The sequence below is a fragment of the Pelophylax lessonae genome (assembly GCF_965119305.1).
Source record: "Pelophylax lessonae genome assembly, chromosome: 2".
Lineage (NCBI taxonomy): Eukaryota > Metazoa > Chordata > Amphibia > Anura > Ranidae > Pelophylax > Pelophylax lessonae.
The window spans coordinates 688,851,103-688,878,430 of record NC_138769.1 but is presented as its reverse complement, the minus strand read 5'-3'; the positions used below and the strand labels follow the sequence as shown (position 1 = coordinate 688,878,430).

General features: G+C 45.5%; 2 protein-coding genes across 5 annotated transcripts in view; both read left to right on the top strand.

Moving 5' to 3' along the window:
* FAT3 (FAT atypical cadherin 3) overlaps nt 1-27,328 on the top strand; it is a 1,063,130-nt gene that overhangs the window by 291,991 nt on the left and 743,811 nt on the right. The gene's annotated exons all lie outside the window — the stretch shown is intronic.
* LOC309548254 (uncharacterized protein) lies at nt 2,829-4,289 on the top strand (the record flags this gene model as incomplete). The annotated part of the gene is made up of 1 exon (XM_082248203.1): nt 2,829-4,289. The coding sequence occupies one exon, from the start codon at nt 2,829-2,831 to the stop codon at nt 4,287-4,289; it is 1,461 nt and encodes a 486-aa protein (XP_082104329.1).

Sequence of the window (27,328 nt, the reverse complement as noted above, 5' to 3'; positions counted from 1 at the left end):
GTTCTTTCTTCTCTGAGCATGCCCAGACTTGCTCATAAGATTTTTCCCTGTCGAAATCTCTACTGACTGCACGAAAATCGGCCGTGTTTTGACGGTGGACAAAAATTTTATAGCCTGCACACCAGATTTTTTCCGGCCAAAAAGTCGGAGTTGGTTGTCGGAAGCATCATACTAACAAGCCGAAAATCGGCAGATCGGTCGTTGGACGGAAATTCCCTGCCGATTTTCGACGCGTGTGTACGAGGCGTATGCTGCAAAGAAAAAAGGAATATAACAGAAGGGAAATGCTTCCCATTCCTCCACTGCATATAATATGAGCACAAAGCTAGTAAATTAGAAGTAGGTATAAGAGTTCTGCTTTGTTTCCTCTACACTCATAGGCCTAGAGAAGTTGTACCCTCTAATGAAGGCCTCTTGACCCCTGTAGGGAAAGAGAGCCTTGACTGATGGGGGCATGGCCAGAAGTTGGGACCAAGCAGGAAGATACATGGATCAAATGGATTGGACGGAGCCTTGGGTATGGGGATGGGCCTGAGCTCAGTTAAGAGGACCTTCCCAAGGAATTCTGGTCCTTTTGAGAAGAATCGCGGTGAAGAGCTGCAGCATGGACACTGCATTCCTGCTATCCAGGGTCCGGGAGCTGGTGGATCAGGGTCAGGCTGAGTGGCTGGCTTCCCTCCTTTCCCCTGCACTGTCTCCCCCTCTCACTGCCCCTCCACCTGTGTCCCCCGAGGGGAGGCGTACGGCCTCTGGTGCCCGGAGGCGCTCCCGCCCCCCATCCCGTTTGAGCCCCAGTCCTCCGCGGTCTCGCCGCGGGGAGGGGGGCTCCTCTCTGCATCCCGTTGCCGCTGGCTCCGCCGGGGCTGGCACTGCTTCCCGCACATCCACCCGCTCATCCACCCGGCGTGGTTCTTCCCGGCGAATCCCTCCTCAGTCTGGGGCTGTCCCTGCTCGCACTGCCCGCTCCAGAAGGCCTAGGTCCCCCCCCCTGCTGGACCCAGTACCTGCAGCTGTCGGGTCTGCGCCGCCTCCTCCATTGTCTCCGCTTCCCTCTGTGCCACTTCCTTCTTCTGCGCTGCTCCCTGCGCCCTGCTGGGCGGGTGCTGTCCCTCTGGTCGCCGCACATTCTCCCCCTCAAGTGCCTGGCTTGGGATCGTCTGTCCCCGGGCTGCATCCAGCTTCTTCTACCTGCTCTGCTTGTGTGGAGCGTTCCTCGGCTGACCGGACAGCGCCACCTGCTGGCTGGTCGGGGAATTGCACCTCCTCACATCTCCCTGCGCCCTGCAGGGCGGGAGATTTAAATACTATGCCCTCTACAGTGCTCCTGCCACATTTGTCTATACCATCTGATCTCCCTGCGCCCTTCAGGGCGGGAGATGCGCCTGCTGACCATGCATCTGGATGTTCCAGAGTGACCAGTGCTCCTGTACCTCTCCCTGCACCCGGCAGGGTGGGTGAGGTAAGGGAGTCGCATGCAACTGCGAGTCGCTTTGTTGCGACAGCTCATCCGCATCTCCCTGCGCCCGGCCGGGCGGGAGCGTCCCATGCCACCCATGATCCTGCTGGGCTGGCGCTGCCAGTCTACCCTCCTCCTGCGCCCGGCAGGGCGGGGGATGACCGCATGTCTGCTGACCCTTCCCGCGCAGTGGTTCCTGCTGCACCTGCCCCGGGTCCCACTGCTTCGGACTCTGAATGCTCCTGCTCCTCTGCAGCTCATCGCCGCCTGGGCCCGCCGGGGCCGCCAGCTGGACCTTCACCTCTGGATCTTTCCCTACAGCGTCAGGTTCCGATGGATGATGGATGTCATGGGCGTCTAACGGCCCCACCCTCCGATGGGGCACCCAGGCCATTTGGATCTCGTGATGGGCAGCCCGCCCTGGCACCTCCTCCGCAGCTCAGTGAGTATGATTGTGGGGTGGTTTGGGGTAAGTCCAGCGATGCTGCTGTATCGGGCCCGCCAGACGAACGCATTTTCGCGGCGGTCAAATCGGTTTTGTCTCGCATGGGCGTGTCCGCCCCACCTACTGGTCCGGGTGTTTTTTCGAGTGGACCATTGTGGGCGGTTTCGTCGACCGGTGTTCACCTCCCCGGTGAGGTGCGGGATAAGATTTGGCGTCGCGAATTCGTAGATTTTCTAGCGCTGGTTCCTCCTGACCGGGAAACAGTGGATAAATCTCGGCGGGTCGACGTTGTGGTACAAGGTGACAAACCCAAACAGCTTCCCCGCACTTTCGGGAACTGGCTGCAGGGTTTCTGTGCTTACGCCGGGGTGCTTTGCGAACGTTTTCCAGAGTTAGGTCCTTCCCTGTTCTGTTACCTGGACCTGATTTGGGGTGCCTACAAGGTTTATGGGGGCCAGTGTTGGTTCCATTACGATACTCAGTTTCGCCAAAAGATGGCGGCACGGAAAGAGTTTCGTTTTGATTGTCAGGATGGGAGCCTGTGGTTGCTGCTTATGTGTCCCCACAGGCCGTCGTCCTTTCCATCCCCGGCCGGCGCTTCCTACGGAGCGTCGGCTGCCCCAAAGAAAGGTGTCTGCTGGCTTTTCAATGAAAGCCATTGCAAGTGGTACACCGCGTGCCGCTTTAAACATGAATGCTCGTTCTGCGGAGGTGCTCACCCCGCCGTCCGGTGCTTTAGGAAGACCAAGCAACCGCTTGCAAAACCCGGGGCCAGGCCTGACGTTTCTAAACCGGAGGACTCCGGTGAACGTGTCAGAGATGCTTCCCTGGTTAGACCGTTACCCTCTGCTTAGGGAGGCTTTGATATTGCGTGATGGGCTGGTCCATGGTTTCTGGATTCCCTTTACATTTTCGGACGAGCCTACCATGGCATCGAACTTGAAATCGGCTTTACAGTTCGAGTCTGTCCTGGCCGAGAAGCTCCGCAAGGAGCTGGAATTGGGACGGATGGCGGGCCCGTTTGATTTTCCCCCGTTTCACAATCTGCGCGTTTCTCCGCTGGGTGTGGTTCCCAAGAAGGAGGCGGGCAAATTCCGTCTTATCCACCACCTTTCCCATCCTGCGGGCTCCTCGGTCAACGACGGCATTGATAAAGAGGAATCCAGGGTACAGTACGCCTCTTTCGACAAGGCACTTTGTTTGGTGAGGTCTGCTGGACCGTCAGCCTTGTTGGCCAAAGCGGATGTTGAGTCCGCCTTCCGCCTTCTTCCTGTTCACCCGGAGTGCTTCCACCTGCTGGGCTGCTACTTTCGAGACAGCTACTTTTTCGATATGTGCCTCCCCATGGGCTGTGCGATTTCCTGTTACTACTTTGAGTTATTCAGTAGCTTCCTCGAATGGGTGGTCGCCCAGTCGGCTGGTCTGCATTCCCTGTTGCATTATTTGGACGATTTCCTTTTTGTTGGTCCGGCCGGCAGTGGACAGTGCCAGCGGCTCCTTTCTATTTTTCAGTCTACATGCGAGCAGTTTTCTATTCCGCTGTCGGCTGACAAAACGGAGGGCCCTGTGACGGTGTTGTCTTTCCTGGGCATCGAAATTGACACGGTGGCCATGGTCTTTCGCTTGCCGGGCGACAAACTGGATAAGCTGCGCTCCCTGATCTCTTTGGCCAAAGGGGCCAAAAAGATCCGGTTGAAGCACTTGCAGTCCCTATTGGGCCATCTTGTCTTTGCCTGCCGGGTTTTCCCCATGGGGAGGGCCTTTTGTAGGCGCTTGTCATGGGCCATGAAAGGTGTGTCTGCCCCCCACCACCATGTTCGTATTACCAGGCCCATGCGGGATGACTTGGAGGTTTGGCTCTCGTTTCTCCAGACGTATAACGGTCATTCCTGTTGGCTGATGGAGGAGGTCCCGAACTCGCAGCTGGAGTTTTACACGGATGCAGCAGGCTCCTGTGGCTTCGGGGCCTTTTTCCAAGGGGAATGGTCTGCTGCGCGTTGGCCGGCCTCATGGGCCCAACTGGATTTATTGCGCAACCTTACCTTGCTGGAGCTTTTTCCTATTATCGTTGCCATCGAGCTGTGGGGTGAGAAGTTGCGTAATCGCCAGGTCATTTTTTGGTCAGATAATATGAGTGTGGTGCAGGTGGTCAACCGCCAGTCTGCTAGATCTCCTCCTGTCGTTTCCTTACTGCGTTTTCTGGTTCTAAGATGTTTGCAGTTTAATGTATGGTTTAGAGCTAAGCATGTTCCTGGGATGGCTAACGATATTGCTGATGCTCTCTCTCGCTTTCAGCTCGATCGCTTCCGCTCCCTGGCTCCTTCTGCGTCCCTGGAGGGTCTGCCCTGCCCCCCCTTTTTGTGGAACCTCGTTTCCGACGTTTGCTAGACCTTCTACAGGCATCCCTTTCGCCTCGGACGTGGTCGTCGTATCTCCGGATCTGGGATGAATGGGTGTCCGTTTCCCGAGGTGAGTTTCTCCTTACCTCACATTATGATAGACGCCTTGCTTTATTTTCTTACCTCGTGCATTTACTCCACAGGGGTTCTTCGGGTTCCACAGTCGCTTCTGCCATGTCCGCCTTATCTTTTTGGTTCCGTCTCCTCGGCTGGGAAGACATCACAAAGGATTTTCCGGTGCGGCGGGTTTTGCAAGGCTGGCGACGCACTACTCGTTTCCCTGATTCCCGACGACCGGTTTCGCCCCCCATTCTTTCTGATATTCTGTCCCTGTTGCCGTCAGTGTGCTCCTCCCCTTTCGAGACCCTTTTGTTTAGAGTGGCTTTTTCTTGGGCCTTCTTCGGCGCCTTTCGTATCAGCGAGCTGGTTGCGAAGTCCAGAACTTCGACTGGTGGCATCCGCTCGGATGACGTGTCGTTTTCCGACCATTGCGTGACGGTTTTGCTGCGCACCTCAAAAACAGACCGCCTCGGTAGAGGCAGACGGGTCGTTTTGTATTCTTGCCGGGGCCCCTTTTGCCCGGTTTCATTATCGTTGCACTTCCGGTCGGTTCGGCCCTCGTCGCCCACTTTTCTTGTTCATGCTGATTCATCCTCTCTCAGCAGGTTTCAATTTTTGAGAGTTTTTCGTCTTTGCCTTAGCAAGTTGGGCCTCCCCGCATTGGATTTTTCGACGCACTCTTTTCGTATTGGTGCTGCTACTGCGGCGTCTGGCATGGGTTTTTCCGATGCAGAACTGCAGCGCCTGGGTAGGTGGGAATCTTCCCGTTTTTCTTTATATGTTCGCCCACACCTTTTGTTTTGATTTCAGGCTACCTCCCCTCCTTGATATGGATCATCGGGGATTCCTTTGTGTACTGGGCCTCCCGTCGGTCTGCGGTTCGGTGCGCTGGACAGAACTTGGGCTTTGACGATGCTGTTGCCAGAATCCGTTGGCGTGGTTTGCGTGGATTACGCTGGTCCCAAGTCCTCCCGGAGTGCCTGAAGCTTCGTTCACATGTTTCCGGCCCTATTATTCTGATCCTGCATGCGGGTGGGAACGATGTTGGTCATTCCCGGACGGTTGACCTCATCTCGGCTGTTAAGCAGGATATGGCTCATTGCTATGCAATTTTCACCAATTTGGTTCTCGTTTGGTCCGAGATTGTGCCTCGCCTACTTTGGGCCCGTGACATTGCGGGCCCTTGCCTGGAAGGTTCCCGCCGGAAGATCAATGCCCAGGTGTCAAAATTTGTTCGACAACTGGGTGGAGTTGTGGTACGACACAGGGACCTGGAAGGTGATAATAGTGATTTGTTACGCCCGGATGGGGTGCACCTTAATGATATTGGCCTGGACATTTTAACCTCGGCCTTCGACAAGGTGTGGAGCAGGCGCTGGCTTCGGTGGGGCGCACGTCAGTTAAATCCTGACGTGCTGGTGGCGGTTTTGACCTTGCCAGCGCTAAAGTTCCGGTAATGAGTTACGCCATTGTTTATATATTGGGGGGTAGGCTGTCTGTCAAGCACTGATGGTAAGGACAGCCCCTTCCCCCTTACCCCTTTTTGGAAGTTATGTTAATGACTAAGAGTGCTCACAGTACAACTGTGACTGGCACTGGTCTAGACGTGTTCTGGTTTATTAGTGGAAAATAAATAAAGCTGTGGCCTTGCCCTTTCCAACTTAATTGTGGTAAGCGTGGTTTTTTATATGGGGAGGGGGCAAGGGGGTGTTGGGTCATTATGTTAACTTTGTTTCTGGGCCTATGCGCCTCAGCAGTCATGAAGGCCTCTTGACCCCTGTAGGGAAAGAGAGCCTTGACTGATGGGGGCATGGCCAGAAGTTGGGACCAAGCAGGAAGATACATGGATCAAATGGATTGGACGGAGCCTTGGGTATGGGGATGGGCCTGAGCTCAGTTAAGAGGACCTTCCCAAGGAATTCTGGTCCTTTTGAGAAGAATCGCGGTGAAGAGCTGCCCACCCCCCCACCCTGACGTTCGGTCGGTCTGTCACAGCTTTCAGGGCGGTTTTGACCTTGCCAGCGCTAAAGTTCCGGTAATGAGTTACGCCATTGTTTATAAATTGGGGGGTAGGCTGTCTGTCAAGCACTGATGGTAAGGACAGCCCCTTCCCCCTTACCCCTTTTTGGAAGTTATGTTAATGACTAAGAGTGCTCACAGTACAACTGTGACTGGCACTGGTCTAGACGTGTTCTGGTTTATTAGTGGAAAATAAATAAAGCTGTGGCCTTGCCCTTTCCAACTTAATTGTGGTAAGCGTGGTTTTTTATATGGGGAGGGGGCAAGGGGGTGTTGGGTCATTATGTTAACTTTGTTTCTGGGCCTATGCGCCTCAGCAGTCAAGTAAATCCTTGCAGTATGCGGGCTCTAAAAACAGTCCCAACAACCCTACAGAAACTGGAGGAAAGCACATAGATACTAACATCCTTCCATATACCAGAAAAATACCATGATAACATAAACAAATAGCAGTTACATTTCTTTGAAAAGCATGACGCCCAGCGAATCCTCGTCCCCTGGTATATTGTGTAGAGCTTCATTTTTCATCTTCTTCAGAACTACACCCATAAACATTCCACGACTGCCTCAGTTAACTGTAATTCCACTTGTCTCTGGACTTATATCTGACCTCGTGTACACACAGCTGTTTTCTTTATTAACTTTCAACTTAAAGAGTATCAGTGTCTCATTGTGAGAGCTCTGTCTCCCCCTTGTAAAATCCTATCTGCTGGCTGCTGAAACAAGTAGAGGAAAATCCTTGCTGCTGTTTTTACACAGCCTTGCCACAATATTAAAGCACAGCACTGCGGCTTTGTAAGGGGCCAAGTTCAGTTTTGGTAATGTAATTAAATATGCATTGATTTGGGCTAGTTTCCTTTGTGTTTTGTCTGTTTTGTGTTCTTTTTCCTGTAAATCTCTGAACTTAGAATACCTAATCACAAGTGTGAATTGGCCTACATGACCCTGTATATTGGAAGCTAGAGATCCAGTAAATTCACATACAATTCAGTTTTTAAGTGTGGATCAATTTGTCTAGTTTTACAAAGCTAATGACATTTTTATGTTTCCCTTCTGTGCTGCGCTGTCACTTACCTCTAGTTGTATTCTGCTACTGTGTCAAAGACTCAAACTCTAATGGCCACTATATCAAAGACTTGGCCTTTAATGGCTACTGTGTCAAAGACTTGGCGTCTGATGGCCACTGTGTCAAAAACATGACCTCTGGGGACATCCATATCCTCACTTACCATGCAGGACTGCTGGTCCTGCATTGTATATGATGGCATCAGAGAGCAACAAATTAATGGAGCACCAAAGAGAAGAGGCTTCAGGGGACAGACAAACAGAGAGGTGGTAACCTGTGTAGCAAAGGATAAGATAAGTAAAAGTGCTTTTTAATGGTACCCTAGACAAAATTGAGCATTTGTTACTTACAATATAGAACTGCTGGTCCTGCATTGTATGTGATGCCATCAGAGAGCAACCAATTAATGGAGCACCAGAGAGAAGAGGCTTCAGGGGACAGATGCACAGAGAGGTAGATGCCTGTGGTAGCAAAGGATAAGAGAAGTAAAAGTGAGTTTTAATTGTACTCTAGACAAAATTGAGCATTTAACTCTTGCAGTGTGGAGGGAGTCACAGTGCAAGGATAATTAAAATTCCATAAAGTTCAGCATTACAAGCATTTTAAAGAGCTTTAACACAAGCTATCAATGACCAATCTAGCTGCTTTTAATGTGGAGTTATTCATTCTTAAAGATCACAACACTGACTATAAAGTTGTGTTTTAGTCCATTTCTAAGGGCATGTTTACATATGATACTGTGTTCGCCACCCCTCTGAAAAGCCATCCACAATTTGATAGATGGCTCATAAACTATATTTCACCATACATCTATTTATTCCTTTTAGACATGTGTGTCGTCATGCAATGACATTTACCGCCATTGCTATTAAAAGCCCTTATAATGGATAGTAGAATAAAATGTTAACTCTTTTTATCCAGTGTTCACCCATAATGAAAATATCAGTCTTGGGTGGGCTTTAGCCATTAAGTTATAAGAATGTTAATAGTCCTTTTATAGATCTAGTGAATGGTAAAATAAAATCTTATGTGGAAAACATTTTAAAGTTTTATTGCAGTAGTGTGATCAAATATGCATTAAAAGCATACTTGTGGTATTCATTCTTATCACAATGGATGAATAATTTATGCAAACCAACCCTTGGTGCATTATGTGGATGGTTGGTGTTAATGTAATGTAGACGATTTTAGAACATTTACCACCGGAAATGTTAAATATTTCTCTGGCTCTAGTTACTCAGTGTTCTAGAAAACAGCTTTTTGTTTATTGGCAAACTTTAGTACTAAAAGTAGAACTATTGCCTCATCGTAAAAAAAAAAAAAAAAAGAATGTATGCTGCAGAAATTAATTATATATGCATCTGTATTTGTAGGTACCTTCTAGCTACCCCATGTGGTTGGGACCCTTCAGCTAATGGCCTACAGTAAATTGAGTCACCCAAGGGCCAGATTGTATAGCCAATTTCCAGCTTAAGCACTCCATGCAAAGTTCCATGTCTGAAGGCGGGTTTAAAACCATTTTCACTCCAGCCCTCTGATCCGTATCCATGTTAACCCCTCTTCATTCAGGGCCTGGCATTCTGTCTGTAGTTACAGATTAAGGCTCAGTAGGTCCAAGTGAATACTTATAGATATGGGAACTCCGGCGCATGTTCCATTGGGTGCTTCTTCTCTCACTGCCAGAAGGATGACCCCTTTCCACCATCACCACCAGCTCCTAGGCTGATCAGGTTTTCACTGATTACTTCAGGTTACACCCCACTGGTGTTGGCTGTCTTTATAAATTATACTTCCATCTCTTAGATTTGTACATTGATTACCTGTTTAGCATATTATGAGTTTACTTTGCCTTTATCTTACTGCCTGCAGCAATGCAGCAATCACGCCCACTGTACATGCTAGGACTTTAATGCACAAACTCAGAGGCTTTTTTCATTTTCAGAAAGCTGTACATGGAAATAAATGTTAGTTGCAGACACATGACACATCACTTTGATTTGTGTCTTAATACTGCACCATGATGGCCCTTTCTTGGGTATGATCCTGAGCTTAAAGTGGAGTTCCACCCATTTTTAATAACTTGGATTACATAGATGTATGTAATACCCTTTAAAACGACTTTTACCAATGGAAACTTTTTTTTTTTTTTGCTAGGAAATACCTTATTTTCTTCTTTATTCATCCTCTCCTCACTCCCGGGTCCGGCCGCCGATCGGCGATTACGTCATTCGGCGATTCGCAGGGGGTGCTGGGATGTATCTCATGGGATGAAATCTCTCATTATTACACAGGAGTCCTGAGCTGTACTGTATGTATTGGATTGAGGCCGTGCTCTGCCCCGCCTCCGCCCCGCCTCCTCTCAGTGAGCTCAGTGAGGATATAATGCTTTCAGTCCTCGCTTACTGAGAGGGGGCGGAGGCGGGGCGGAGGCAGAGCGGAGGCGGGGCAGAGCACGGCCTCAATGCAATACATACAGTACAGCTCAGGACACCTGTGTAATAATGCGAGATTTAATCCCATGAGATACATCCCAGCACCCCCTGCGAATCGCCGAATGACGTAATCGCCAATCGGCGGCCGGACCCGGAAGTGAGGAGAGGATGAATAAAGAAGAAAATAAGGTATTTCCTAGCAAAAAAAAAAAAAGTTTCCATTGGTAAAAGTCGTTTTAAAGGGGATTACATACATCTAAAGTTACTAAAATGGGTGGAACTCCACTTTAAGGGAGGGACCTAAAACCATCACTGAAAGGAGTATATAGGAGAGTCCACCCCACCTGTGATTAAAAAGGAGGTGTATAGAAGGTGTAGGATTCTTCCACATATAATTAAGAATCGCACTTGAGGAATTTCTTCTCTTCACAGAGATTCACCATTTAAAGACTCTTTACACATATGTTTAATTTATAGTTACACTGGAATGATTTATCCTTAAATATAAAATAAATAATAAATAGTAACACATTGTATAACAAAGCAGCTAGCGCAATATTGTGAAATAAATAGTAGAAAACAATGTAAACATGGTACAGCGCTAAATTTAAACAGTCCATATCCAAAAATAGAGATACGGTGGAAATAGAAAGGGGAATCTTCTGCTTCAGTGTGATAACAACCACCAGCACCCAACCACATAGCCTCTTACCAGATAATATAGACCCTCACTAAAAAGGTACAAGCAGAGTGTTTAAACGTCAGGCACAGAATGTAGATGGATTCCTCCAGTAATCCAATGTCGATCCGCAGATAATATAGACCATCATTACAATGGTCAATACAAGCAGTATATTTAACTATCAGGCTCAAACTGTAGACAGATTCCTCCAATGATCCACTAACGATCCACTCCACAATGATATCATGTCATATAAGAACAAAATAGAACACTCCTCATGATGCAGACATATGAAACCATTTATTAAAATAAAAAAAAATCCACTCACATATAAGTATTGAAGCTCCAATGTGTATATAGCTGTCAGTGCTGTATTTCAGATCCGCAACATTTCAGATCAGCAATAATCACCTACCACATCTAACTCCTTCACCATCCACAACCATGCATACCTAAAACCCCCAACCATTATTCACTTATGACATCCAATTCCTTCACCGCACACAACTCTGCAAACCTAAAACTCCCAATCAATAACTACCTAACCACATCCAACTCCTTCACTATCCACAATCCTGAAGACTTAAAACTCACAAGAAATAATCACCTACCACATCCAACCCCTTCACCATTCGCAACCCTGCTGTCAGGGCTTGAACCCAGGACCTCTGCTGTGTCTGGCAATGACTTTGCTCGCTGAGCCACCTGGAATGCTGGACAGTTCCCTGGACAATTCCTTAATTGATCCTGCCTTAAATATTGTTTGTCTAAAACCTTGAACTATTTTCTCCTCCCATGAACTTCCTGATTTAGGTCATGTCTCTGCACTTCCTGTTTGCCAGATTATTGTGCTCTCTCCAATAAATATCTCACTGTTGTCTCTCCTGCTGCTGTCCATATCTTCGCTGCAATTCGTTATTGACCTTTAGCTTGTTCCTCGACTACGCTTCTGCTTAATCCCAACCTGCAACCATTCATTACTGACATTTGGCTTGTTTCCTGACTACGCTTTGTGATCCCTACCTATCTGCTACTGGACCCCGGCTTGCTCACCTCCTGGTGGAGCGATCCTGAGGGCCACGACCTGATACTAACATGCAGCAAAACTCATCTCCACCATCAGAAGCTCTGGTGAATACCAGTTAGTACTTAGACCCCGTACCTCAGGTGAACCTATATTATTAGCCAGGGTGACCTGCTTGTATACCTGTCCTGCTTGTGGGTGGGTGCTGCTCCACTGCTAAAGCTACTAGCCTCCGAGCCTGACTCCAGACCATGACACCTGCTGATCTAAAAACCCCAACCAAAACCACCTACTACATCCAACTCCTTTACCTTACACATACCTGCAAATCTAAAACCCCCAGCTAATATTCACCTAGCACACCCAACTCCTTCAGTATCCACAACCCTGCAGACCTCTAACCAAAACTATTAACCTTCTACCACATCCAACTCTTTCACTTTCACAACCCTACAGACCTAAACCTTCAACCAATATCCACCCACCACCATAAACTCCTTCACCTTCCAGAACCCTAGAGACCTAAAACCCCAAACTATCACTTTCTTCAGCATCTTAGACCATTATTCTCCTTTACTGTCTATACCTTCCCCCATCCAACTTCTTTTCCCATAGTTTCCTGAATCAAACACAGACACCCCTTACATTTCCTCACGTGCAACACACAACAACTTGCTCCAGCATGTAACACTCTCATCCCACATAACTCTAGCATCTCCTTTCCAATACCCCAACCTCATACAATCTTCCACATCTAACAGTTCAGGATCCACTCCAAAATCCAACACCCTCACATATAATAAATATAAGTTACTCTTGTTTAACATGACTTTCATAACTCCACAAACTAACTTAAGCTACCAGCTTCTTCCAGCACCCTTTAACCCCCAAAGTCCTACCACCTTCTTCATCACCCAAAGCACAATCCTCTATAACACACAAAACCTAATGCCTCATCCTCTAACCCAGTGTTTCTTAACCTTTTTTCAGTCAAGGCACCCTTTAAAATTATAGAAAATCTCAAGGCACCCTTTAAAATTATGGACAGTCTTGAGTGCTTGTATAGGACTGCCCTCCTGCTGGCTGCAAATGGTAAATATAAAATCTTCATTTACAATATTTTATATTTTTAAATTCCTCTTCCACACTATTCCGAATGTGCTGCATACATTTTAGATAAATCACAATTTAAATGTTTTACCCCATGTTTCTATGTGGTCACACGATGACAAAGCCTTGGCTCCTCTTTGCAAACTGCAGAGCCAACAACAGGACTGAATTCCAAAGAGCAATGACATTACTCAGTAGCCTCCACTGCTCTAGGTGTTGTTGGGTTGTTGGAGGTAAAGAGTTCCCTCCCACCAGCTGCAAATTACAGAGGAAATGGAGCTTTGCGGTCATATGACCACACATTAATTTGATACGGACAGTCTGAGAGCTGAAAAGGACACATAACTTACTGAAAGTATGAACAATTTTACTATAGAGGATTTTCGAACTCTTTGGGACCTAATCCTCCTGTTAGAGGAAAACGAATCAAACCCAGAATGCAAATGAAGGAACAACCAATCCCTCACCTACTCAACCCCTTCCTGAGATGCCCCAATTTCAGAACAAATTGCAGAGATTTCCAGATTTGACTTTCAATCCCAATGTGTGGGCCTTCTTAACGGCCACCATTAGTGAAATTAAACGTACTTGTTTTACAATTTCGTCAAGTAACCTTACTCTATCACAGAAGAGAGCTCTTAATACTTTAAGGAACAAGCCAGATATCGTTATAAAACCCCCAGATAATGGGGGGGGGGGGGGACAAATGTGTTCTAACATATTATCCAACAAAGAATGGTATTGTCCCATCACTACCACACAAATAGCACATCAATTTCAAACTCAAGGAATTGATCAATGCGACTTTCATCGAGGGCCACACTGATCAAAACAGTTTTTGAATATACAGTTTCCTTGTGAAGCGACATTTCACAAAAATCCAGTTCAACCCCCAGGAAGGCCTATAATTTCCGGTATAGGATCTATTACTGAGAATTATAGCAAATTTGTTGATTTCTTTTTGATACCTCTACCTTGATACCTTTTTGATTCATTAAAGACACTATAGACCTACCAAAACACATAGAGGGTCTCTCAATACCTCTGGGGACACTGCTAGTGACCCTGGATGTAGAGGCCTTTTATTCTAGTATTCCACATGACAAAGGTGTCAACACAGTGCATACTTTCCTACAGGAAAAGAAACAAATGCACTGGAAGTTCAATGATTCCTCCTGCATCTACTCTATCATATACTTATGCACAATTGTTTCACCTTCATGGCATCCCACTACCTCCAGGAGCAGGGTGTGGCCATGGGCACATGCTGTGCCTGGGCCTACACCAACATGTACCTGGGGGGGTGGGAACATGGCCTAATGAAGGATGAAACATTGGCCAGCCTAACAGACCATGCGTTATGCTGGTACGGATATATAGACGACATCTTTGTGATTTGGAGGGGCACCATAGAGGAATTAAACACATTTGTTGAGAGAATTACCAAGAACACATACAATCTAACATTTACACTTTCATACTACCCACAAACAATAACTTTTCTGGATCTACAGATATATGTGGATAATTCATGTCTTGTTACTAGCCTTTATCGGAAAGAAACAGCAAGAAACACATTGTTGCATGCAGACAGTGCTCACCCTCCAACACTGATTTGAAACATTGCTTATGCGCAATATCTGCACTTAAGACGTAATTGCACACAATGCAGGATTTCAAAACACAGGTAGTGCAACTGCGTTCCCGATAACTCCTCAGAGGCTTTAGCAAATCTTTGTTATGGAAAGCGTTTAACAAAGCATTAAACCAAGACAGAAATACTTTATTGTATAGACAACATTTGTGTTGTACAACAATATCTACAAGAAAAATTCATCACTAGATTTTCGTCCCAACATCAGGAACTGTGCACTATCCTGTGTACCATCTTTAATAAACATTGGCCTATCCTATTGCAGGACATATATATCCAAATACATTAAAGTTTATCCAGAAACGGTATTACAAAATGCCCTCTCAATTCATGACAAACTGACCACTAGTCACTATGTACCGAATCAAGATTAAGCTCAATCACCTAATGGCCTATATAGATGTGGCAGCTGCGATCTGTGTCCCTGGGTCAACCAGGGTACACATTTTAGACTGCCCAATGGTGAAATATTTAGACCCCACTTTTATGCAGATTGTAACAGACAAAAGGTGTTCTATATTTGATGATTTGATGATGTGGGTCATTCTACGTCGGCAAAAGAATAAGACCCTTTAGAAAAAGATTAAATGACCACATTTATTATTCCCCTGATGGAAACATGATCACCTCAATCAGTCGACATCTAGATCTCTATCACCATTTTGATACTTCCTAAGTATCTTTCATTATACTAGAAATCATTTCCAAGAACCCCCAAACCCTAGGGGGAGCAATTGAGATAACACGATTTCATAGAATTTTCCTAGTTTGTTAATTGTTGGACTATGGACTAAACGTCACATTCGTACTCTGTGAGGATTCTTAATGCTGTACCTTGTGATGAGCTTTTATACAATTGTATTATAGTGAGTATAGTAATTACCGTTTCCTACATTAAAATAAGGTTTTTAGGATAATGCACTAGGTCGGTGCTCCCTTTTTTTCTTTTTCTTGTGGTTAGACTACCAGGCTTCCCCCAGTCTGTACAGTGCACCAAGACAAGGCTTAACCTCATATAATAAATGGGGTGTTGTATAGCTTAATCTTCTACGTTAAATGGCTACACCCTTCCGCTAAAAGACAGTGGATTAGCCCTTTAAGAATTTCTGCCCATACCCATCCACAAAAAAAATGTTTCTCCTCCAGGGAAAGAGAGAGAGAAGCCGCTGATTTAGTGTTTATTGCCTCGCCCTTCAGATAGAAGCAAGCTAAATCTTCTTAACACCATTAAAAAAAAAAGAAAAAAAAAGTTCTCCACAATGGTTTATGGCAATTGAGCAAATGAAAACGATTGTAGATTTGCTGATGGAAGCACATTAAAGATGCAGTTATTCTTTTCTCCCAATGATCTGTTAGAAAAAGAGACAAATGTAATATACTTGACTTTTGCCCTTTATAAAAAGAAGTCAGTAAAAGAAGGTGAGAACATTTTTTGGAGCTGAATGTAACAAAGCCTGGAAAGAACACTTGTCCCGCTGTACGGTGGACTGTAAAACACGTATGGGGTTACCGTAAGAGCAAAGTATGCTAACCCTTAGCAAAAAAACAGGAATATTCGTTCATTGTTCTAACTATAGGACATTGAAATCTGATTGGCTGCAGTCACTCACAAAGTGCTATTTACCTACCTGCAAATGATGCTGAACATACCTCACCTAAAAATGCAGATGGCAATAGGTTTACATGACCATACTGAGGCCAATATTGACCACCCAGTGTTAGCCATCATCAACAGTTTGTGTATAATCTCAAAAGCTATTCCGAGTTCCACAGAAAAACATAATTATTGTGGAAAACCCAATCAATAAAATTATAACTGTTGTTATCACTATGTTTTTTTTCAAATAATGAAAAATGTATGTGTATTAGCACATAAAAATGGGGGTTAATGCATGTAAGCACAAGTGGGAAAGCATGCAAGAACATATAATAAACGGGTGTTACTGAAAGCATACAGGTGATAATTATTGTAATATATATATATATATATATATATATATATATATATATCTACATTGGATATAAAAAGTCTACACACCCCTGTTAAAATATCAGGCTTCTGTGTAGAAAAATTAGACAAGGTAAATCATTTCAGAACTGTTTCCACCTTTATTGTGACCTATAAAATGTACAACTCAATTGAAAAACAAACTGTTTAGGCATTTAGTCCCGGTTCACACTACCGCGACTTGTCAGACGACTGGTCAGCCTGACAAGTCGCGGTCCATTCTGTGCTATGGGAACCGTTCTAATGGGAGCGACTCAAGTCGCTCCGACTTAGAAAATAGTTCCTGCACTACTTCGGAGTGACATCGGAGCGACTTGCATTGACTTCCATTATGTGAAGTCCGTGCAAGTGGCGTGGAAGTCGCGGTGCACGTGACTTCACAGGTCGCCCCCGAAGTCGGATCGCCATAGTGTGAACCGACACTTATGGCTGTGTGTTGAGTTATTTTAAGAGTACAGCAAATTTACACTGTTATACAAGCTGTACACTCACTACTTTACATTGTCATTACTACTTTACAGTGTAATTTCTTCAGTGTTTTCACATGAAAACATATATTAAAATATTTACAAAAATGTGAGGGGTGTACTCACTTTTGTGAGATACTGTGTGTATATATATATATATATATATATATATATATATATATATACAGTGCCTTGCGAAAGTATTCGGCCCCCTTGAACTTTTTTGTGAAGGATCAACAACAAGTGGGACACAATCATGAAGTGGAACGAAATTTATTGGATATTTCAAACTTTTTTAACAAATAAAAAACTGAAAAATTGGGCGTGCAAAATTATTCAGCCCCCTTAAGTTAATACTTTGTAGCGCCACCTTTTGCTGCAATTACAGCTGTAAGTCGCTTGGGGTATGTCTCTATCAGTTTTGCACATCGAGAGACTGAAATTTTTGCCCATTCCTCCTTGCAAAACAGCTCGAGCTCAGTGAGGTTGGATGGAGATCGTTTGTGAACAGCAGTTTTCAGTTCTTTCCACAGATTCTCGATTGGATTCAGGTCTGGACTTTGACTTGGCCTTTCTAACACCTGGATATGTTTATTTGTGAACCATTGATTTTGCTTTATGTTTTGGATCATTGTCTTGTTGGAAGACAAATCTCCGTCCCAGTCTCAGGTCTTTTGCAGACTCCATCAGGTTTTCTTCCAGAATGGTCCTGTATTTGGCTCCATCCATCTTCCCATCAATTTTAACCATCTTCCCTGTCCCTGCTGAAGAAAAGCAGGCCCAAACCATGATGCTGCAACCACCATGTTTGACAGTGGGGATGGTGTGTTCAGGGTGATGAGCTGTGTTGCTTTTACGCCAAACATAAAGTTTTGCATTGTTGCCAAAAAGTTCGATTTTGGTTTCATCTGACCAGAGCACCTTCTTCCACATGTTTGGTGTGTCTCCCAGGTGGCTTGTGGCAAACTTTAAACGGCACTTTTTATGGATATCTTTAAGAAATGGCTTTCTTCTTGCCACTCTTCCATTAAGGCCAGATTTGTGCAGGATATGACTGATTGTTGTCCTATGGACAGAGTCTCCCACCTCAGCTGTAGATCTCTGCAGTTCATCCAGAGTGATCATGGGCCCCTTGGCTGCATCTCTGATCAGTCTTCTCCTTGTATGAGCTGAAAGTTTAGAGGGACGGCCAGGTCTTCGTAGATTTGCAGTGGTCTGATACTCCTTCCATTTCAATATTATCGCTTGCACAGTGCTCCTTGGGATGTTTAAAGCTTGGGAAATCTTTTTGTATCCAAATCCGGCTTTAAACTTCTCCACAACAGTATCTCGGACCTGCCTGGTGTGTTCCTTGTTCTTCATGATGCTCTCTGTGCTTTAAACGGACCTCTGAGACTATCACAGTGCAGGTGCATTCATACGGAGACTTGATTACACACAGGTGGATTCTATTTATCATCATTAGTCATTTAGGTCAACATTGGATCATTCAGAGATCCTCACTGAACTTCTGGAGAGAGTTTGCTGCACTGAAAGTAAAGGGGCTGAATAATTTTGCATGCCCAATTTTTCAGTTTTTTATTTGTTAACAAAGTTTGAAATATCTAATAAATTTCGTTCCACTTCATGATTGTGTCCCACTTGTTGTTAATTCTTCACAAAAAATTACAGTTTTATATCTTTATGTTTGAAGCCTGAAATGTGGCAAAAGGTCGCAAAGTTCAATGGGGCCGAATACTTTCGCAAGGCACTGTGTATATACTACCTGAGTGTCTGGGAGTACCTGTTACTACCTGAGTGTCTGGGAGTACCTGTTACTACCTGAGTGTCTGGGAGTACCTGTTACTACCTGAGTGTCTGGGGGTACATGTTACTGCCTGAGGGTCTGGGAGTACCTGTTACTGCCTGGGGGTCTGGGAGTACCTGTTACTACCTGAGTGTCTGGGAGTACCTGTTACTGCCTGAGTGTCTGGGAGTACCTGTTACTGCCTGAGTGTCTGGGAGTACCTGTTACTGCCTGAGTGTCTGGGAGTACCTGTTACTACCTGAGTGTCTGGGAGTACCTGTTACTACCTGAGTGTCTGGGGGTACCTGTTACTGCCTGAGGGTTCTTTGAGTACCTGTTACTACCTGAGTGTCTGGGAGTACCTGTTACTGCCTGAGTGTCTGGGAGTACCTGTTACTGCCTGAGTGTCTGGGAGTACCTGTTACTGCCTGAGTGTCTGGGAGTACCTGTCACTGCCTGAGTGTCTGGGAGTACCTGTCACTGCCTGAGTGTCTGGGAGTACCTGTCACTGCCTGAGTGTCTGGGAGTACCTGTTACTGCCTGAGTGTCTGGGAGTACCTGTTACTGCCAGAGTGTCTGGGAGTACCTGTTACTGCCAGAGTGTCTGGGAGTACCTGTTACTGCCAGAGTGTCTGGGAGTACCTGTTACTGCCTGAGTGTCTGGGAGTACCTGTTACTGCCTGAGTGACTGACCGGGCTGTGTGTCTGCGAGTGTTGGGCAACTGAGAGTGGGTGCGACTGACCGGGCTGTGTGTCTGTGAGTGTTGTGCGACTGACCGGGCTGTGTGTCTGTGAAGTGTTGTGCGACTGACCGGGCTGTGTGTCTGCGAGTGTTGGGCAACTGAGAGTGGGTGCGACTGACCGGGCTGTGAGACTGTGAGTGTGTGCGACTGACTGGGTGGTGCGGCTGGGAGTGTTGTGCGACTGACCGGGCTGTGAGATTGTGAGTGTTGTGCAACTGAGTGTCAAGTGAGTGAAGCGGAGTACCAGAGGGTGAGAAGGTAGAGTTAGGAAGCCAGGAAATAGCCACATAGGATAGACTTAAATTACTGAATCCCCATTAGATTAGATAGTTGGTACAATGCCCGGCGGGTGTGGAGATGCGACTCGGTGTACATCTTTTGATATGTATGCGTTCCTCGGACATGTGATCGAGGGCGAATACAAATGCGCAAAATGTAAGCAAGTTGCTTCCCTGGAAGCTCAGGTCCTGAATCTAGGGAGGCAGCTGGCAACACTGAGACGAATGTCCATACCGGAGGAGAGCCAGGATCGTACCATTTAGGTGCAGGCAGGGGTCTGCACAGAGGTGGGCGGAGTATCGGAGGTGCAGGCATCAGAGCAGAGTAGAGGGGTGACAGTTAGGAGGGGTAGAAGGGAACAAGGCAAGGAGGCTGATCCTGGACTGGAGCACCCCAACAGATACGCCCCATAGTGTGATGTTGGGGAAACCAGTCAGGGACCAGCATTGCTGGAGCAGAGCGACGCCCCTATCTGTCAGGGGAAGAACTCCTCCAGTTAGGCCGGGAGAAAGGGAAAGGAAAGACAGGTGCTGGTGGTAGGGGACTCAATTATTAGAAGGACAGATAGTGTAATCTGTGACAAAGACTGTGTGTGCCGAACAGTCTGTTGTTTGCCGGGCGCTCGGGTTCGGCACATCGCGGATCGGGTGGACAGATTATTGGGTGGGGCTGGGGAAGACCCAGCTGTCATGGTACACGTGGGTACCAATGACATAGGCAGAGGAAGATGGAGATTTCAGGGACTTAGGCGCTAAGTTGAGGAGAAGGACCTCCAAGGTAGTATTTTCCGAAATACTACCTGTACCTCGAGCCACACCAGAGAGGCAGCGGGAGATTAGGGAAGTTAACGAGTGGCTGAGGAGCTGGTGTAGTAAGGAGGGTTTCGGGTTCCTGGAGAACTGGGCCGACTTCTCAGTCGGCCACCGGCTCTTTGGTAGGGATGGATTGCACCTAAATGGGGTGGGTGCAGCCGTACTGGGTGAGAGGATGGCCAAAAAGTTAGAGGGGCTTTTAAACTAGGGAATGGGGGGGAGGGTACAGATGTAGAATTAGCCAGCGGTAAGCAAGTTTCAGAGGGCAGAAATGGGGGCATTAGCGGTAGGGTGTTCGGAGCTCCTATACCCAGGGTGGGTATGGGGAAAAATCAAGAGAGTAGCCTAAAAACATTAAATGAGGATATATGTAACCGGTCAAAATTAAGAGGTTTGTACAGATGTAGAATTAGCCAGCGGTAAGCAAGTTTCAGAGGGCAGAAATGGGGGCATTAGCGGTAGGGTGTTCGGAGCTCCTATACCCAGGGTGGGTATGGGGAAAAATCAAGAGAGTAGCCTAAAAACATTAAATGAGGATATATGTAACCGGTCAAAATTAAGAGGTTTGTATACCAATGCCAGAAGCTTGGCCAACAAGATGGGAGAGCTGGAGCTGCTGATGTTTGAGGAGGACTTAGATTTTGTGGGGATAACTGAGACTTGGTTTGACAGCTCTCATGATTTGATGGCGTCCATTCAGGGATATTCCCTTTATCGCAGAGATAGAGAAGGTAAAAAAGGGGGAGGGGTATGTCTGTATATTAAAAACAGTATACAGGTAAATATGAGGGATGATATTAATAATGGAGCTATGGACGAGGCAGAATCCCTATGGGTAGAGCTTCAAAGGGAAGGCACGGGGGGAAGGTAATATTGGGCGTATGCTATATACCCCCCAATCAGAGGGAGGAGGGGGAGGCAGACCTCATTTTACAGATAGGATTGGCAGCAAGGACGGGAAACGTCATTATAATGGGGGACTTTAATTATGCAGATATAGACTGGGCAGAAGGAACCGCACACTCAGCCAAGGCTAGGCAGTTCCTAAATGTTTTGCAGGACAATTTCATGGGTCAGATGGTGAATGCACCGACAATAAAAGATGCGGTACTTGACCTGCTGATTACCAACAATTCAGACCTGATCACGGATATAGAAATACGGGACAACTTAGGAAATAGTGACCATAGGTCAATAAGTTTCAGTATTAATTACAGTTATAGGAAGCAGAGGGGTAATATAAGGACGCTGAATTTCAAAAGAGCCAATTTCCCATAACTGCGCTCGCTGCTAGAAAATATAAATTGGGATAGAACCCTGGGAACAAAGAACACGGAGGAAAAATGGGAGTGCTTCAAGAGCATACTTAACAAGGGGATTGACCAGTGCATTCCAAAGGGAAATAAATTTAAAAGAGCAAAATTAAACTCCAACATAAAAATGCATATTAGTGCTAAAGAAAAGGCCTTCAAAAAATACAAGACTGAGGGGTCATTGGCAGCATTTAATCATTACAAAGAGTGTAATAAGAAATGTAAAGGCGAAATCAGGGCGGCTAAAATAGAACACGAGAGACATATAGCGGAGGAGAGTAAAAAGAACCCCAAGAAGTTCTTTAAGTATATAAACAGTAAGAAAGCGAGGCCAGAACACATTGGCCCCATAAAAGAGGACAAAGGTAATATGGCCACTGAGGACAAAGAAAAGGCGGAAGTGTTAAATAATTTCTTCTCTTCAGCCTTCACAAAAGAATCGGGGGGCTACACGAACCTAGCTTGTAAGGCCGAACTAAACAACACACCTCAGGAAGTCCCGCCATGGCTAACAGAAGATAGACTTAGAACTAAACTAGAGAAACTTAACATAAATAAATCACCGGGACCGGATGGCTTGCACCCGAGGGTTCTTAAAGAGCTCAGCCAGGTGATTGCCAGACCCTTATTCTTGATCTTTAAGGATAGTTTACAGACGGGTATGGTGCCAGCTGATTGGAAAAAAGCCAACGTGGTACCAATATTTAAAAAGGGGCCGAGGTGTATCCCGGGGAACTATAGGCCGGTCAGCCTAACATCTGTAGTCTGCAAGATTTTGGAGGGGATATTAAGGGACCATATACAAGACTTTAGTAATGAAAACTGTATTATTAGTAGCAATCAGCATGGATTTATGAAAAATCGTTCTTGCCAAACCAATCTATTAACCTTCTACGATGAAGTGAGCTGCCACCTAGATAAAGGTAAGCCTGTGGATGTGATGTATCTGGACTTTGCAAAGGCCTTTGACACCGTTCCCCACAAACGCTTACTGTACAAACTAAGGAAGGTAGGTATGGACCATAAGGTGAGTACCTGGATAGAGAACTGGCTCCAGGGGAGAGTCCAGAGGGTGATGATTAATGGGGAGTACTCGGATTGGGTGGGTGTGGAAAGTGGGGTCCCCCAGGGTTCGGTCCTGGGACCAATCCTGTCTAATTTATTCATAAATGATCTAGAGGAGGGGATATCTAGTACAATCTCTGTATTTGCAGATGATACTAAACTAGGCATGCCAATATCTTCTATGCAGGATGTGGAAACCTTACAAGCAGACCTGAACAAAATAATGGGGTGGGCAACTACATGGCAGATGAGGTTTAATGTTGAAAAATGTAAAGTAATGCACTTGGGGGCCAAAAACCAGAAAGCAAGCTACTCACTAGGGGGGGGAACCTCTGGGTGAGTCTAAGATGGAAAAAGACTTGGGGGTACTGGTAGACAACAGGCTTGGCAGTGGCATGCAATGCCAAGCCGCTGCAAGTAAAGCCAACAGAATACTGGGATGTATAAAAAAGGGGATTCACTCCAGAAATAAAGAGATTATTCTCCCTCTCTACAAGACTCTGGTCCGGCCACATCTGGAGTATGCTGTCCAGTTCTGGGCACCGGTCCTCAGGAAGGATGTGCTGGAATTGGAAAGAGTCCAGAGAAGGGCAACAAAAATAATTAGGGGAATGGAGGACATCAGCTATGAGGAAAGGCTACAAGCACTGAACCTATTCTCTCTGGAGAAGAGAAGATTGAGGGGGGATATGATATCAATGTACAAATACTGTACTGGCGACCCTGGCATAAGGAACAAACTATTCAGAGTAAGGGAATACAATAAGACGCGTGGCCACTCACTAAAACTAGAGGAAAAGCGGTTTAACCTTAAAATGCGTAAGGGGTTCTTCACTGTAAGAGCGGTAAGGATGTGGAATTCTCTTCCACAAGCAGTCATATCAGCAGGGAGCATTGATAGTTTCAAAAAACTGTTAGATGGTCACCTTAGAGACCACAACATACAGGGGTATACAATGTACGGTTAAAAGCAAACACACATACACACATCATAGGTTGAACTGGATGGACTGTTGTCTTTTTTCAACCTCACTAACTATGTAACTATGTAGCAGAGCAGGTCTCAGAAGTGCCGAAGGTGTCTGTCTTGAGGGGCAGAATGCTGCCTGGCCAGTGGATACCCAAATGGGGAGGTTTTCAGGAAGGATGGCGTGTCCCTACTCATCTGGAACCTTTCCCTGTCACTAATCACTGTCCCCGTCAGACAGATGACCTGTCCCTACACTACCCACTGACAAAATGTACACCAAGCCTGGGAGTCAGGGCCTTTAATAGGCTTTTCCTGACCCAAGATGGCTGCCACGGGGTGGCGGCATCCAATCCAATAGCTTCCCCAGTGACCCAGGAAACCATAGTGGAACCAAGTTCCTCTTGACTGCCCTTCAAACTGCAATACCGTTGCGGTTGGGAGCCCCCTACAGTGAAGAAAATAGACTGCACCTGCCTAAATATGTGTTTGCAACACATCTTTTGAGACATTTTTTTTTTTTTTTTATGCATGATCATTTTTTGGTACAATAAAATTTTGAAGTAAAAAGTTATTTAATGCCAGTCATTGATAATTGTATGAGTGGCACCTGAAAATTCCCATTTTGTTTGTCCTCTCTGTTGGTATATAATACAGGTATGTATAAAAAGATAAAATTGTACTGCGCTCCTAGATAATATCAAACAAACCTTTTATGGTTATACCAGATAAGCACATATAGCTATAAAAATTGTATCTCAAAATAGGCCACTACTAAATTTCCGATATTGGGTGCATAAAAATTCATATACAGTACTTCAATAAATCATATCTACTTCAATATTAAATAATGATTGTGTTGTGATTAATTAAAGTGCATAAGTGCAGACACATACATAAGTGTAAATACTGTAAATATCACAATAAATTACATTTTAGAAATAGAGATAGTTGGCACATAAATAATTAATACAATCAATAAATCGCATCCACTTAAATTATTCAATCTGATTGGCTGTGATTATTTAAAGTGCATGAGTACAAATCAACTCATAATTTGTGCCACAATACAATATATATATATATATATGCTTAAATGTGACAAAAAATATTTCTTTGTGCAAAATAGGCGAATATGTGCAAATACAAGGTATTAATAAAGTGCCGATTAATGTGCAAATTGTGTTCAAAATTATATATCTTTTGCCAAGTGCAGCAGTTATATAATATATTATATAAGGTGATTATTGGTTGTGGGTTTTAAGTCTTTAGGGTTGTGGATAGTGAAGGAGTTGGATGTGGTAAGTAAGTATTGTTTGGGAGTTTTAGGTTTGCAGAGTTGTGTGCGGTGAAGGAGTTGGATGTGATAGGTTATTAATGGTTAGGGGGTTTTAGATCGCAGGGTTGTGCATGGTGAAGGAGTTGGATGAGATAGGTGAATAATGGTTGGGGGTTTTAGGTATGCAGGATTGTGGATGGTGAAAGAGTTGGATGTGGTAGGTGATTATTGGTTCTGGGTTTTACGTCTTTAGGGTTGTGGATAGTGAAGAAGTTGGATGTGGTAGGTACTTATTGGTTGGGAGTTTTAGGTTTGCAGAGTTGTGGGTGGTGATGGTTTTGGATGTGGTACATGGCTATTGGTTGAGGAGGTTTAGATCTGCAGGGTTGTGAATGATGGAGTTGGATATGGTAGGTGGTTATTGTTTGGGAGTTTTAGGTGTGCAGGGTTGTGTGTGGTGATGGTTTTGGATGTGGTACATGGCTATTGGTTGGGGGGTTTAGATCTGCAGGGTTGTGGATGATGGAGTTGGATATGGTATGTGGTTATTGTTTGGGAGTTGTAGGTCTGCAGGGTTGTGTGTGGTGATGGTTTTGGGTGTGGTACATGGCTATTGGTTGAGGGGGGTTTAGATCTGCAGGGTTGTGAATGATGGAGTGAGATATGGTAGGTGGTTATTGTTTGGGAGTTTTAGGTCTGCAGGGTTGTGTAATGTGAAGGTGGTTAATGGTTGGGGGTTTTAGGTCTGTAGGGTTGTGGATAGTGAAGGAGTTAGATGTGGTAGGTAGTTATTGGTTGGGAGTTTTAGGTCTGCAGGGTTGTGTGTGGTGATGGTTTTGGATGTGGTACATGGCTATTGGTTGGGGGTTTTAGGTCTGCAGGGTTGTGTGTGGTCATGGTTTTGGATGTGGTACATGGCTATTGGTTGGGGGTTTTAGGTCTGCAGGGTTGTGTGTGGTGATGGTTTTGGATGTGGTACATGGCTATTGGTTTGGAGTTTTAGGTTTGCAGGGTTGTGTGTGGTGATGTTTTGGATGTGGTACATGGCTATTGGTTGGGGGGTTTAGATCTGCAGGGTTGTGGATGATGGAGTTGGATATGGTAGGTGGTTATTGTTTGGGAGTTTTAGGTTTGCAGAGTTGTGTGTGGTAATGGTTTTGGATGTGGTACATGGCTATTGGTTGGGGGGTTTAGATCTGCAGGGTTGTGGATGATAGAGTTGGATATGGTAGGTGGTTATTGTTTGGGAGTTTTAGGTCTGCAGGGTTATGTAATGTGAAGGTGGTTAATGGTTGGGGGTTTTAGGTCTGTAGGGTTGTGGGAGGTGAAGGAGTTGGATGTGGTAGGTGGTTATTGGTTGGGGGGTTTTAGTCAGATGGTTTATGGATAGTGAAGAAGTTGGATGTGGTAGGTAAAGGAGTTGTATGTGGTTGGTGGTTATTGGTTGTGGGTTTTGGGTTTGCAGGATTGTGTAATGTTAGGGAAATTAACGTGGTAGGTGGATTTTGGTGAAAGTGGTTGCATATGGTTGAGGCCATGCCTTTTGTTCAGCCCATTTCTTCCGGTGAGTGGTGCCCTTGCCTCTGCCCTTTCGCTCTGTGTTCCCTCACCTCCCTTGGGAGACCTCTGGCCCCATGTCTTGCCTCTTATGCTAGCACGCATATCAATTGCAACATATGGAGTATTCTGTCCAGTTCTGGTCGCATATGGAGTATTCTGTCCAGTTCTGGTTGCCAGTCCTCAGAAGGGATGTGTTGGAGCTGGAGAAAGTCCAGAGAAGGGCAACTAAACTAATTAGGGGATTGGAGGACCTTGATTATGAAGAGCGTCTACAATCACTTGATTTATTCTCCCTGGAGAAGAGACACCTGAGGGGGGACATGATAGCAATTTTTAAATATCTCAATGGGGATCTCAGCTTAGAAAAAAAGGGATTGCATGAGGACTCGGGGGCATACAATGCGATTAGAGGAGAAGCGTTTTAACCTCAGGCAACGTGGGGGGTTCTTTACTGTTAGGGCTACAAGATTGTGGAATTCTCTACCACAAGAGGTGGTTTCTGCAGGTAGTATGGTGGCTTTCAAAAGACTATTGGACGTGCATCTCAAGGATCAGAACATTCAGGGGTATGTGAGATGATTACAGCCACACACACCTACTCAGGTTGAACTGGATGGACTATTGTCTTTATTCAACCTCACCTACTATGTATGTAACTATATGAAACCAACATCTACTCCTGATGAAGTGGCTTTATAAGTC